Genomic DNA, 14,253 nt, shown 5'->3' with positions numbered 1-14,253 from the left:
GTTTCTATCATAAATGGGTGTTGAATTTTGTCAAAAACTTTTTCTGCATCTATTGAGATGATCATATGGTTTTTATCCTTCAATTTGTTAATATGGTGTATCACATTGATTGATTTGCATATATTGAAGAATCCTTGCATTTCTGGTATAAACCCCACTTGATCATGGTGTATAATCCTTTTAATGTGCTTTTGGATTCTGTTTGCTAGTATTTTGTTGAGGATTTTTGTGTGTATGTTCATATCAGTGATATTGGCCTGTAGTTTTCTTTCTTTGTGAGATCTTTGTCTGGTTTTGGTATCAGGCTGATGGTGGCCTCGTAGAATGAGTTTGGGAGTGTTCCTCCCTTGGCTATATTTTGGAAGAGTTTGAGAAGGGTTTGTGTTAACTCTTCTTTAAATGTTTGATAGAATTTCCCTGTGAAGCCATCTAGTCCTGGGCTTTTGTTTGTTGGAAGATTTTAAATCCCAGTCTCAATTTCAGTGCTTGTGATTTGTCTGTTTATATTTTCTATTTCTTCCTGGTTCAGTCTCAGAAGGTTGTGCTTTTCTAAGTATTAGTCCATTTCTTCCAGGTTGTCCATTTTATTGGCATATAGTTGCTTGTAGTAATCTCTCATGATCCTTTGTATTTCTGCAGTGTCACTTGTTACTTCTCCTTTTTCATTTCTAATTCTATTGATCTGAGTCTTTTCCCTTTTTTTCTTGATGAGTCTGGCTAATGGTTTATCAATTTTGTTTATCTTCTCAAAGAACCAGCTTTTAGTTTTCTTGATCTTTGTTATTTTTTCCTTCATTTCTTTTTCATTTGTTTCTGGTCTGATCTTTATGATTTCTTTCCTTCTGCTAACTTTGGGGTTTTTTTGTTCTTCTTTCTCTAATTGCTTTATGTGTAAGGTTAGGTTGTTTATTTGAGATGTTTCTTGTTTCTTGATGTAGGCTTGTATAGCTATAAACTTCCCTCTTAGAACTGCTTTTGCTGCATCCCATAGATTTTGGGTCTTCGTGTTTTCATTGTCATTTGTTTCTAGGTATTTTTTGATTTCTTCAGTGATCTCTTGGTTATTAAGTAGTGTATTGTTTAGCCTCCATGTATTTGTATTTTTTACAGATTTTTTCCTGTAACTGATATTTAGTCTCATAGCATTGTGGTCAGAAAAGATACTTGATACGATTTCAATTTTCTTAAATTTACCAAGGTTTGATTTGTGACCCAAGATATGATCTATACTGGAGAATCTTCCAGGAGCACTTGAGAAGAAGGTGTATTCTGTTGTTTTTACATGGAATGTCCTATAAATATCAATTAAGTCCATCTTGTTTAATGTATCATTTAAAGCTTGTGTTTCCTTCTTTATTTTCATTTTGGATGATCTGTCCGTTGGTGAAAGTGGGGTATTAAAGTCCCCTGCAATTATTGTGTTACTGTTGATTTCCCCTTTTATGGCTGCTAGCCTTTGCCTTATGTATTGAGGTGCTCCTATGTTGGGTGCATAAATATTTACAATTGTTATATCCTCTTCTTGGATTGATCCCTTGATCATTATCTAGTGTCCTTCTTTGTCTCTTGTAATAGTCTTTATTTTAAAGTCTATTATGTTTGATATGAGAATTGCTAGTCCAGCTTTCTTTTGATTTCCATTTGCATGGAATATCTTTTTCCATCCCCTCACTTTCACTTTGTATGTGTCCCTAGATCTGAAATGGGTCTCTTGTAGACAGCATATATACGGGTCTTGTTTTTGTATCCATTCAGCCAGTCTATGTCTTTTGGTTGGAGCAGTTAATCCATTTACATTTAAGGTAGTCAACGATATGTATGTTCCTATTACCATTTTCTTAATTGTTTTGGGTTTGCTATTGTAGATCTTTTCCTTCTCTTGTGTTTCCTGCCTAGAGAAGTTCCTTTAGCATTTGCTGTAAAGCTGGTTTGGTGGTGCTGAATTCTCTTAGCTTTTGCTTGTCTGTAAAGCTTTTAATTTCTCTGTCAAATCTGAATGAGATCCTTGCTGGGTAGAGTAATCTTGGTTGTAGGTTTTTCTCTTTCATCACTTTAAATATGTCCTGCCACTCCCTTCTGGCTTGCAGAGTTTCTGCTGAAATATCAGCTGTTAACCTTATGGGGATTCCCTTATGTGTTACTTGTTGTTTTTCCCTTGCTGCTTTTAATATTTGTTCTTTGTGTTTAATTTTTGGTAGTTTGATTAATATGTGTCTTGGCGTGTTTCTCCTTGGATTTATCCTGTATGGGACTCTCTGTGCTTCCTGGACTTGACTAACTATTTCCTTTCCCATATTAGGGAAGTTTTCAACTATAATCTCTTCAAATATTTTCTCAGTCCCTTTCTTTTTCTCTTCTTCTTCTGGGACCCCTATAATTTGAATGTTGGTGCATTTAATGTTGTCCCAGAGGTCTCTGAGACTGTCCTCAATTATTTTCATTCTTTTTCTTTATTCTGCTCTGCAGTAGTTATTTCCACTATTTTATCTTCCAGGTCACTGATCCGTTCTTCTGCCTCAGTTATTCTGCTATTGATTCCTTCTAGAGGATTTTATTTTATTTATTTATTTATTTTTGGCTGCTTTTTGGGTCTTCATTGCTACACGCGGGCTTTTCTCTGGTTGCGACGAGCAGGGGCTACTCTTCGTTGTAGTGTGCAGGCTTCTCATTGTGGTGGCTTCTCTTGTGGAGCACGGGCTCTAGGCGCACAGGCTTCAGTAGTTGTGGCACGCGGGCTTCAGTAGTTGTGGCTCGCCGGCTCTAGAGCGCAGGCTCAGTAGTTGTGGCACACGGGCTTAGTTATTCCGCGGCATGTAGGATCTTCCCAGACCAGGGCTCGAACCTGTGTCTCCTGCATTGGCAGGCGGATTCTTAACCATTGCGCTACCAAGGAAGCCCTAGAGAATTTTAATTTCATTTATTGTGTTGTTCATCATTGTTTGCTCTTTAGTTTTTCTAGGTCCTTGTTAAACATTTCTTGTATTTTCTTCTTTCTATTTCCAAGATTTTGGATCATCTTTACTATCAGTACTCTGAATTCTTTTTCAGGTAGACTGCCTATTTCCTCTTCATTTGTTGGTCTGGTGGGTTTTTACCTTGCTCCTTTACCTGCTGTGTGTTTCTCTGTCTTCTCATTTTGCTTAACTCACTGTGTTTGGGGTCTCCTTTTTGCAGGCTGCGAGTTCATAGTTCCTGTTGTTTTTGGTGTCTGCTCCCAGTGGGTAAGGTTGGTTCAGTGGGTTGTGTAGGCTTCCTGGTGGAGGGGACTAGTGTCTGTGTTCTGGAGGATGAGGCTGGATCTTGTCTTTCTGGTGGGCAGGACCATGTCCGGTGGTGTGTTTTGGGGTGTCTGTGACCTTATTATGATTTTAGGCAGCCTCTCTGCTAATGGGTGGGGTCGTGTTCCTGTCTTGCTAGTTGTTTGGCATAGGATGTCCAGCATTGTAGCTTGCTGGTCATTGAGTGTGGCTGGGTCTTAGTGTTGAGATGGAGATCTATGGGAGAGCTTTTGCCATTTGATATTACGTGGCGCCAGGAGGTCTCTGGTGGACCAATGTCCTGAACTCAGCTCTCCCACCTCAGAGGCACAGGCCTGACTCCCGGCTGGAGCACCAAGACCCTTTTGGGAAGTCTGAGGTCTTCTGCCAGCATTCAGTAGGTGTTCTGTAGGAGTTGTTCCACATGTAGATGTTTCTGATATATTTGTGGGGAGGAAGATGATCTCCACGTCTTACTCCTCTGCCATCTTGAAGGTCTCCCCCAAGGTTTTTCTTTAAAGTCACTCTTTCCCTTATAATCCAGTAGCATGTATTATTTAATATTCAAAATTTTCCAAGATATTACTTCCTCTAAGCTGTGGTTTTTATGAATCTGAAGTGGCTCCTCCACTGTCTCTTTCTCTTTCTGCCAACTGAAGCAGAAGACTCTGAGGCTTTAGAACAAGGCAGTACTCCTCAACATTGTCAAGGTCATCAAAAATGAGGAAAGTATGAGAAATTGTCACAACCAAGAGGAGCCTATGGAGACATGAAGACTAAATGTAATGCTGTATCCTTGGCTTCCCGCGGCCATCCGGGCCCGCATCCCCAGCAAGAATCTATCCTATAATCCTTTTAATGTTTGAGGGAGTGTTTTAAAAATTGTCTTTGTGGTCAATAAGATACCCTTTGTTTCTTTCATTGTAAATTTCATTCATTCATTCATTCTTCCACCAAACCAATGCACTTGAGGCTTGCCTAAAGAATTTGTGTGGACCATATATGAAAATGTTTTTGATATGAACATTCTCTATGGACCACTATCTCTCCATAAACAAAATAATGAAAATTAACATTGAAAATCATTTCTTAGAAGCCTTCCAGAATTCAGAAGCTCCTTATAAAATATGAAATATTAAGCTATATTCAATCAATATTTAATGTAATATGTGACAGCACAATGTACTAAGTGACATAAGGGATGCAGGGAGGTCTAAAACAATGTTCCTAATCTCAGGTAGAGAAAGAAGCTGAATGCACAGGAGAAGAGAAGTGATTTTGCAAGTTACAAATAAGATTTAGGTGAGTTGTCCAGACGGTGAGTTCTCTGCGCATTCAGAGAGAGCTACGATAACCAGAAAGACTTCACAGAGGAAGTGGAACTTAAGTAGGGTCTCAAGAATGGTAGAATTTATATAAGTGAATTGTAAAGAGAGGGAAATTTTAGATGCAGGGGTTAATGCAAAGCATCTTCCATAAAGCAGAGTGATTAGATCAGAGAGTGAATGACTGGTGTGGGGGATTTGCATGGGGAACGGGCACTTACATAGAGCAATGCAGAGAGAATTGGGGTAAACTGGATATCCATTGCAGAGGTCCTCCAATCATTTGAACTTTACTTGATTGGCAATTGGCAATTGGAAGCAACAGAAGATTTTGGAGCAGGTAAAATGACAATAAAAATTACTATTTTGAAGATTAACGTAGTAGTAGTGTGTATGCTGAGAAAAAAATCTGAATGTATGGACACCAAGGGGGGAAAGCTGTGGCGGGGTGGGGTGGGATGAACTGGGAGATTGGGATTGACATATATACACTAATATGTATAAAATAGATAGCTAATAAGAACCTGCTGTATAAAAAAATTCAAAAAAAATAAAATGCAATTTTAAAAAAAGGTAAAAAAAAAAAAAAAGAGTGAGCCAATGTGAGATAGAGGATGCTGTGTGCACAGTTAGGAGGTTTATATAATGGTCCAAGCACAAGGTGAGGAGGACATGCACGTACTGGGGTTGTGACCATGGGAAGGAAGGAAAGGAAAAGATGAAGAAATGAAGGTGAAGAAAAGGAAGGGTGCAAAATAAAAGGTTACAAAGTCAGGATGAACAAGATAAGGAGATGAGGCAGAAAAAGAAGACAAAGCCTGCACGTCTGCAAGAGTGATGGCCCCATTGACAGAAATAGAATAGAGATAGTACTAATTGGAAGTTATATTATCGTATTTCACAGCTTTGAAATTTGGTATTTCATGTATATAGTTTGTATGGTAACTCCATTGATTAAATTATTTGATTAACTAGACACTCCATTCCTTAATCATGCCAGATATCAGAGCATACTATATGCAGAGTCTATTCATATTGACATCAGCAAGAGATAGAGGGATGCTTATTCTGCAAAGAAACCAGTTAGCTCTTTGTTACTTTGTAGGACACCATTCTGGGACTCCAATATTGGTAATTTAGGAGTTTGCCTGTGCCTTCTTCAGTTGCTGGACCTCTGGGGAAGAAAGTACAATGGCTAAGAGAGAAATGAGCTTGAGCATCAAACAGCTTCTGAAGACTTTTAAGGCTGGTTGACTATTTTGAAGACTGTGCTATCTTTTCTGGAGATATGGGTGGATAAATGGGCTAAAGGCAATACAGTAAAGCTCCATAATTAAGGCACTTGGTGGATATGCAGAGGTGTAATCTCAGCCAACTTCCTATTCTTTCCACAGTGACTCTGAGCTCTACTTCACACAAGGGGACAACAGAATAGGAGGAAAATATTGGAAGGCTCAGTATATAGAGTATGTTGATGCAACTTTTACTCGAAGAAAAAGACTCTCTGAGGCAGAAGCCCACCTTGGAATTCTTGGTACAGTGAAACCATCTGTCATGTTTTGAACAGGGGAAATGTTTTAGTAGGACATGCACACCTAACATGGAATGACTCTTCTCCTGCTCCTATCCACTTCTCTCTTTTCATCCTCTTATCCCTCCTTCTCTTAATATTTCTCAGGTCCCATCATCAAGGCAGAGGTGGGTGATACTCTGTTAGTGACCTTTGCTAACAAAGCCGACAAGGTCTACAGTATTTTGCCCCACGGTGTGATCTATGACAAGGCCTCTGATGCAGCCCCAAATGTAGATGGTAAGTCCCAGCCTCAGCCTTGGGAGGAAACAGGATGAGTGAGCAAAGGACTTGAAACTGGACAGACCTGGTTCAAATCCTGGTCCCTTTACTTACCAGCCCTGTGAGCTTGAGCAGCTATTTCAACTTTCTGAACCTTATTCTTCTCACCTATCAAATGCAGATAATGACACTCACCTCATAGGGCTTTGGGAAAGGATGGAGAGAATTTAGGACAGGGTCTGGCCCACAGTAGGTACTTAGGAAATGTTAATGCCTTTCCTTTTCCCTCAGTAATGTAATAAATCTCAAAGTGAGCTACTTTCACAGTCACCCCCACTTCTCTAAGATGGAGAGCTTTTCTGCTGCATTTGGATGGGATCTGTGGCTGAAGGCTGAAAGGGAACTCTGATTTCCAATGTTTTGTTGAAATCAAAATCTTACATGTGGTCTTTGCTTTGTCTCTATCGACAAATATTTATTTAAAACCAGTATTATGCGCTTACCATCATACACGGCCTCTCCCAATCACAGAGTATGTAGCACAGGCTCTCTACATGTAAGAAAGGCAGCTTCTACCCAGTGGCTGCAGGGGCTATCCTTCCATTCATGATACTGCTTTTGGGAAACTCCTGGTCGCGTTGGAAGCCTTCCCCATCACTACAACAGACATCATGACTCCTGGGATACTTACTTCTTCACGCCCAAGTATGAGGCCGGTCACAGTCCAGAGCAGGTGATGGGGAGGGGACAGAGAAGGAAGGAACAGAGGGAGCATTCCCCCTCTCTACACCCACCCTCCCCTCCCCCTGCCGCAGCAACATTTCCTGTGCCTGCAGTCTCTTCCTTGGTCAAAATGCTCACAATGACTTTTGTGTGTGTGCAGAAAGAACACTAGTGACAGTGCAAATGTCCACATTTTCTATTGTTTAACTCAGAAAACTTCCTGGGCACCTTTTTGCAAAGCTCTGGACAAGATGCAGAAAGTCTCTGGCCCCAGTCTAGTTGGAGAGACTCAATGTGTTCATTTGGCTATATCATGTGAGGGTTAAGTGCAAAGTCTTTGGAATCAGACAGCCCTGAATTTGAAACCCAGATCTGCCATTTATCAGCTTTGTTACCTTGGGCCTTCGCTTACCTCCTCTAACTTGTAGTTATTTGGGTTATTCCTAGTTCAACCTTCTAGATTTCAAACTCTTTAAAGATAGGTCTCTTGTTTAACTTTTTGGGGTGTCCTCTGCAAGGCCAAGTATAATATATTCCACATGGAAGGTACTCAATGATATTTTATGAATTTACATTTATATATTAATATATAAGTGGGCAATTATCGCTCTTCTAACATTTGCTAAGCCTGGTAGATGAATAAGAAGTAGTATCTGTGAAGATATTAAATGTAATCTGTGAAGAAGATAATCCTTTGATATAAGCTTCTATCTCATGAAACAGCAGATTGTGGCAGTGGCCTCCCTGGTAGGATACAGTGAAAACAACTGTCCTTCCACAAAGTACATCATCAGAGAGAGACACACCAGGGCTGGAAGACCCAGTGTGACAAGTTTAATGTTCTTGGCTGTTGCTTTGAATAACTGTTTCATTTATCTCCTCAGGATTTCTGAAGCCAGGGGCACACGTTAAGCCAGGTGAAACTTTCACATACAGGTGGACGGTGCCTGAAAGCGTAAGCCCAACAGCTGATGATCCCCCCTGTCTGACCTATCTTTACTTCTCAGCTGTTGAGCCAATCAAGGATTCCAGCTCTGGCCTTGTAGGGCCTTTGCTAGTCTGTAAAAAGGGCATTCTCAATGCTGATGGGACACAGGTAGGCCATCAAAGGTCACCAAGTTCTTCTCAGGGTTGTATGTGAGAGAGATCAGTAATATGGCTAGGGAGTAAATATTAATAAAGAGTCAGTTACAAAAAGTGATTTTTCCTCATTGCTCTTGAAATTGACTTCTACGAAATGAGGATTTTATTTTATTTTGTTTTTCCTTAATTTAAGATCTGAATTTTAATTTAAGGTAATTTTAATGTAATTAAAATTTTAATTTTCAGATCTTAAATGTAAATTTAAGATCTGAAAGTTACAGATGCCCACTTAGAAAACCAGGATTTCTGCTTGTTGTGGCTGGAATTTGGTGGGTCTCTTTCCCTGTGCATTGCTTTGATTCTAGAAGCTTCAGAGATCTATATGAAATGCAAATTGGGAACATTTTGGCGGGCAAGTTTTCTCAAATTTGGCCACACATTGGAATCACCTGGGGGGACCTTTTAAACATCCTTTATTCAGGTGTTCCAGACCAATTAAATCAGAATCTCCAGGTGACTCCAATGTGCAACCAAGTTTGAGAACCCCTGTAGCTCACCACTATAATCTGGACATTAGTCACTATGACCAAAGGAACAAGAAAGCAAGTAGGTTGTTTCTTGCAAGTCCCAACTTAGAAGTTTCGATTAAGCCACACTGATTAGTGTGGCAAAGCATAGCATTTCAAGCTATGTCTGCATGATATTAAACACATTGATGAAAAGAGGAAAAGTCAGCCATTTAACCATTTTAAGTTACTTTACCAATCAGAAATAGCAAGCTATTTATTTAAATGGTATATTTTATAATATTTGGCAATAATCCTAGTTCTGTAGAGAAAAAGAACCATTAGGATGTGTATATGGATAGAAAGAAAACTATTATAAGGAGTTGGCTCACATGACTATGGAGGATGACAAGTTTCAAGATCTGCAGGGTGAGTCACAGCAAGAGACCCAGGAGACCCAAAAGGCCAGCAGGCTCAAGACCCAGGAGGAGCCTGTGTTTAAGTTTGAGTCCAAAGGCAGGAAAAAGCTGTTGTTCCAGTTCAAAGGCAGGAGGAATCCCCATTTACTTGTGAGAGGGTCAGACTTTTTGTTGTTCTGCTAAGGCCTTCAACTGATTGGATAAGGCCCACCCACATTAAGGAGGGCAATCTACTTTACTCAGTCTACTGAATCAAATGTTAATCTCATCCAAGCACACCCTCATGGAAACAGCTAGAATAAGGTTTGACCAAATATCTGGGCACCCTATAGCCCAGTCAAGTTGGCACATAAAATTAATCATTACACAGGGTCCTATCACCTACCTTCTAACCTTCTCCTGGGCTAATATCCCACTTTTATAGACCAAGTTACATTCCAAGTAACTCTCAGATGATGAGGTTCTTCAACTGAACTCCTTTCAATGGTTCCTTCTCATCTTGTGTACAATTGCAATCACAGTTAATAACAGTTAACATTGAGTACTTAGTATTTGCCAGATGTTGTGTTGAGTGTTTTACCTATAGTATCTAATTTACCTTCCAAAAAAACATGAAGTAGGGACTACTTATATCCTCAGTTTGCAAATGAGGGAATTAGGCTTAGAGAAGACAAGTCATTTGTCCCAGTTTTCACAGCATTTAAGTAGAATGGCACTAGAACCCAAGATCTTTTAAAATATATTTGACCCCTTGTCCCCCCCCCAATTTTTTATATTGTATTTTGAAAAATTTTAAGCCTATATTTTTTCTTTCCATAGCCAATCATTTTAAATTATTGCCTTCTAAAACACCATGTGATAAAAGCAGTAAGTGTACATAAGGTATAGTAAGAACATAAAGCAAAGAATACCCTTATCTTCAATGAAGAGTTAAAGCTTCACAGGGGTGGGACAGCTAAGTTGACCCTTGAAGTTGGATTACAGTGGGAGACCATCAAAGTTGAGGGGGTACACGCATAAAGGACAGAGGCTTGCTGAACATAGCAAATTCAGATTGCTGCAAGGATCTTGGCCTTACTTCAGTCCACGTGCCAGGAGGGAAGGGCTGAGAGATGAGGCTGAACAGGTAGGCAGGAACTGATCACTGTGAGTTTAGATTGTATTCTCCAGATTAAGTAGAGAGATATGATCAGATGGCACTGCTGAGGATCCCTCTGGAGCAGGCAGCAGGATGAAGGGTAGATTGGAAGGGAGCACATTAGAGATGGGAAGATGGTTGAGGGACAGAAAATACAGTTACCTCTCTGGTTCAGCTTTAAAGAAAAGTAGATTTCAGCAGTTCAAGATGCTGTTTGGTCAGACAGGCTCAAAAAAGACGGATTAGGAATATACACAGTGGGAAGTAATCCCTGAATATCAACTCAAATTAACATAACATAGCGAAGTCCATGGGTTACGTGAATTCATTATTTCACTCAAAATCACCTATTGAGCGCCTACTTTTCCAGTCATTTTTGTTGGAGCTGGGGATACAGAGAGGGACCCAAAACTTCCCTACTCTCACAAAGCCTACATTGCAGTTGGGCAACATCAAAAAATATAAGTGCATAAGTAAAATATAATTTCAGGTGGAGATAAGTGCTATGAAGAAAAGTAAAGTGTGGTAAAGTAAAGTGAGTGAGTTTGCAGGCAGGATGGAAGATGAGTGACTGTTTTGTATAGGGTGGTCAGGGAAGGGCACTCTGAGGAGGTGATGTCTGTGTAGGGAATGGAACAGAATAAAGGATTGAGCCAGGCAAGACCTAGGAGAACCTTCTATACAATGGGAACAGCACACACAAAGGCCCTGAGGCATGAATGAAGTTGGTGTGTTCACAGAAGAGCAAAAGGCCAGGGTAGCTGGAATAAGTTAGGGGGTGATACATGGAGATGAGGCCAGAGAGAGAGAGGCCGAGGCCAGAGAGAGAGAGGCCAAGGCCAGGACTTGGAGTCTAGGGTAAGGAAAATAAGACAGTGATGACCAGCCTGAAAATAGGAGTACCACAGGGAAGGAAAGCTTCTGAGCAACGACTTATTTCCTCTAAGGAGGTCACATGGACAGGGAGAAGGATATAATGAGGAAGATGAATTTGTTGGGTGTAGAATGAATTTATCAGAAACCTGATTTACAAAATGACCTAGTAAATCTATGGCTGACATTGACCCTAATTTACTTTGTGTTACTTTGTGTTAACTTTGAAAGTGAAGTAGAGCTAAGAAGTCCTCCAAGCTGTACTTTAATACATTCATTTCTTTCTTCTCTATAGAAAGGAATAGACAAGGAATTTTACCTATTATTCACAGTCTTTGATGAGAATCTGAGCAGGTATCTTGATGAAAATATTCAGAAGTTTACCTGGCGTCCCTTCAGTGTTGACAAGGATGACAAAGAGTTTGTGAAGTCCAACCAAATGCATGGTATGAAAAATGTTTTTCCCTCCTGTAAAGGAAAGTCATAATTGCATTTGAAGTGAAAATGTTTGGAATGCTTTAACTATCTTAAGTTTGGTTTCTTGGGTATTGTTCTTGGTCATGATGAAAATATTTCATGGCTTCAGACTCACAAGGTATGGTGAAACCTCCCTATCTCGAGAGATGTGAAACTTAATTAATACTTCTAAAGCACTTTATCAGCCTTAGATAAAGCAATACAAAATTTGAACTAGCAAAGATCACAGTACATCATAAATGTAGAAAATTACTGACAAAATGCCCTCGCTTGGGTTTGCAATAATGTCATTAAGTCTGATAATCCAGGTGATAATTGGAAATAATTATTATCCAGCAAGGCATCTCTTATCAAGTTGTATGTATGACTATCTAAAGTGTTAATTTGTAAAACATTAGCCATTCCTATCCAAGATCTTCATGTAGGAGAAATTAGTTAATTATCCTTCTCTGTCTCTTTTACATCAGTTGTTAACAATAGAAAACCCACATTGTAATTGGTGTGAGTAACATGGGATTCTTGTTAGTCTTGGAGAGATTACCCAAGGTGGCAGAGTAATGCACAAGAGTCCAAACTCAAATGGCCACCAGAGTGTGGAGTCAACAAAAATGCCTAGAGGGAAGGGATCAAAATGGTGGAGTAGGAGGATGTGGAACTCATCTCCTCCCACAAACACATCAAAAACACATCTACATGACATGATACTATACATAGAGAATCCTAAAGATGCTACCAGAAAACTACTAGAGCTTATCAATGAATTTGGTAAAGTAGCAGGATAAAAAAATTAATGCACAGAAATCTCTAGCATTCCTATACACTAATGATGAAAAATCTGAAAGTGAAATTAAGAAAACACTCCCATTTACCATTGCAACAAAAAGAATAAAATATCTAGGAATAAACCTATCTAAGGAGACAAAAGACCTGTACGCAGAAAATTATAAGACACTGATGAAGGAAATTAAAGATGATACAAATAGATGGAGAGATATACACGTTCTTGGATTGGAAGAATCAACATTGTGAAAATGACTCTACTACCCAAAGCAATCTACAGATTCAAGGCAATCCCTATCAAACTACCACTGGCATTTTTCACAGAACTAGAACAAAAAATTTCACAATTGGTATGGAAACAAAAAAGACCCTGAATAGCCAAAGCAATCTTGAGAAAGAAAAACAGAGCTGGAGGAATCAGGCTCCCTGACTTCAGACTATACTACAAAGCTACAGTAATCAAGACAGTATGGTACTGGCACAAAAAAAAATGGATCAATGGAACAGGATAGAAAGCCCAGAGGTAAACCCATGCACATATGGTCACCTTATCTTTGATAAAGGAGGCAAGAATACACAGTGGAGAAAAGACAGCCTCTTCAATAAGTGGTGCTGGGAAAACTGGACAGCTACATGTAAAAGAATGAAATTACAACACTGCCTAACACAATATGCAAAAATAAACTCAAAATGGATTAAAGACCTAAATGTAAGGCCAGACACTCTAAAACTCTTAGAGGAAAACATAGGCAGAACACTCTATGACATAAATCACAGCAAGATCTTTTTTGACCCACCTCATACAGAAATGAAAATAAAAACAAAAATAAACAAATGGGACCTAATGAAACTTAAAAGCTTTTGCACAGCAAAGGAAACCATAAACAAGACGAAAAGACAGCCCTCAGAATGGGAGAAAATATTTGTAAATGAAGCAACTGACAAAGGATTAATCTCCAAAATTTACAAGCAGCTCATGCAGCTCAATATGAAAAAAACAAACAACTCAATCCAAAAGTGGGCAGAAGACCTAAATAGACATTTCTCCAAAGAAGATATACAGATTGCCAACAAACACATGAAAGAATGCTCAACATCATTAACCATTACAGAAATGCAAGGCAAAACTACAATGAGATATCATCTCACACCATTCAGAATGGGCATCATCGAAAAATCTACAAACAATAAATGCTGGAGAGGGTGTGGAGAAAAGGGAACCCTCTTGCACTGTGTGTGGGAATGTAAATTGATACATCCACTATGGAGAACAGTATGGAGGTTCCTTAAAAAAGTAAAAATAGAACTACCATACGACCCAGCAATCCCACTGCTGGGCATATACCCTGAGAAAACCATAATTCAAAGAGAGTCACGTACCACAATGTACATTGCAGCTCTATTTACAATAGCCAGGACATGGAAGCAACCGAAGTGTCCATCAACAGATGAATGGATAAAGAAGAGGTAGTACATATATACAATGGAATATTACTCAGCCATAAAAAGAAATGAAAATTAGTTATTTGTAGTCAGGTGGATAGACCTAGAATCTGTCATATAGAGTGAAGTAAGTCAGAAAGAGAAAAACAAAAACTGTATGCTAACACATAAATATGGAATCTAAGAAAAAAAAAAAAAGGTCATGAAGAACCTAAGGGCAAGACGGGAATAAAGATGCAGACCTACTAGTGGATGGACTTGAGGATATGGGGAGGGGTAAGGGTAAGCTGGGGCAAAGTGAGAGAGTGGCATGGACATATATACACTACCAAATGTAAAATAGATAGCTAGTGGGAAGCAGCTGCATAGCACAGGGAGATCAGCTCGGTGCTTTGTGACCACCTAGAAGGGTGGGATAGGGAGGGTGGGAGGGAGGG

General features: G+C 39.4%; 1 protein-coding gene across 1 annotated transcript in view; it reads left to right on the top strand.

Annotated features, from left to right (window-relative positions):
- The window catches only part of HEPHL1 (hephaestin like 1), an 88,223-nt gene that overhangs the window by 33,427 nt on the left and 40,543 nt on the right, over positions 1 to 14,253 (top strand). The window contains exons 7-10 of the mRNA XM_059929401.1: positions 5,977 to 6,116; positions 6,261 to 6,392; positions 7,982 to 8,193; positions 11,412 to 11,562. Coding sequence (XP_059785384.1) covers positions 5,977 to 6,116; positions 6,261 to 6,392; positions 7,982 to 8,193; positions 11,412 to 11,562 — 635 coding nt within the window. The remainder of the gene's footprint in view (positions 1 to 5,976; positions 6,117 to 6,260; positions 6,393 to 7,981; positions 8,194 to 11,411; positions 11,563 to 14,253) is intronic.

This window comes from Balaenoptera ricei, chromosome 8, assembly GCF_028023285.1.
Source record: "Balaenoptera ricei isolate mBalRic1 chromosome 8, mBalRic1.hap2, whole genome shotgun sequence".
Taxonomy (NCBI): domain Eukaryota; kingdom Metazoa; phylum Chordata; class Mammalia; order Artiodactyla; family Balaenopteridae; genus Balaenoptera; species Balaenoptera ricei.
This window is presented reverse-complemented; position numbering and strand designations above follow the sequence as displayed.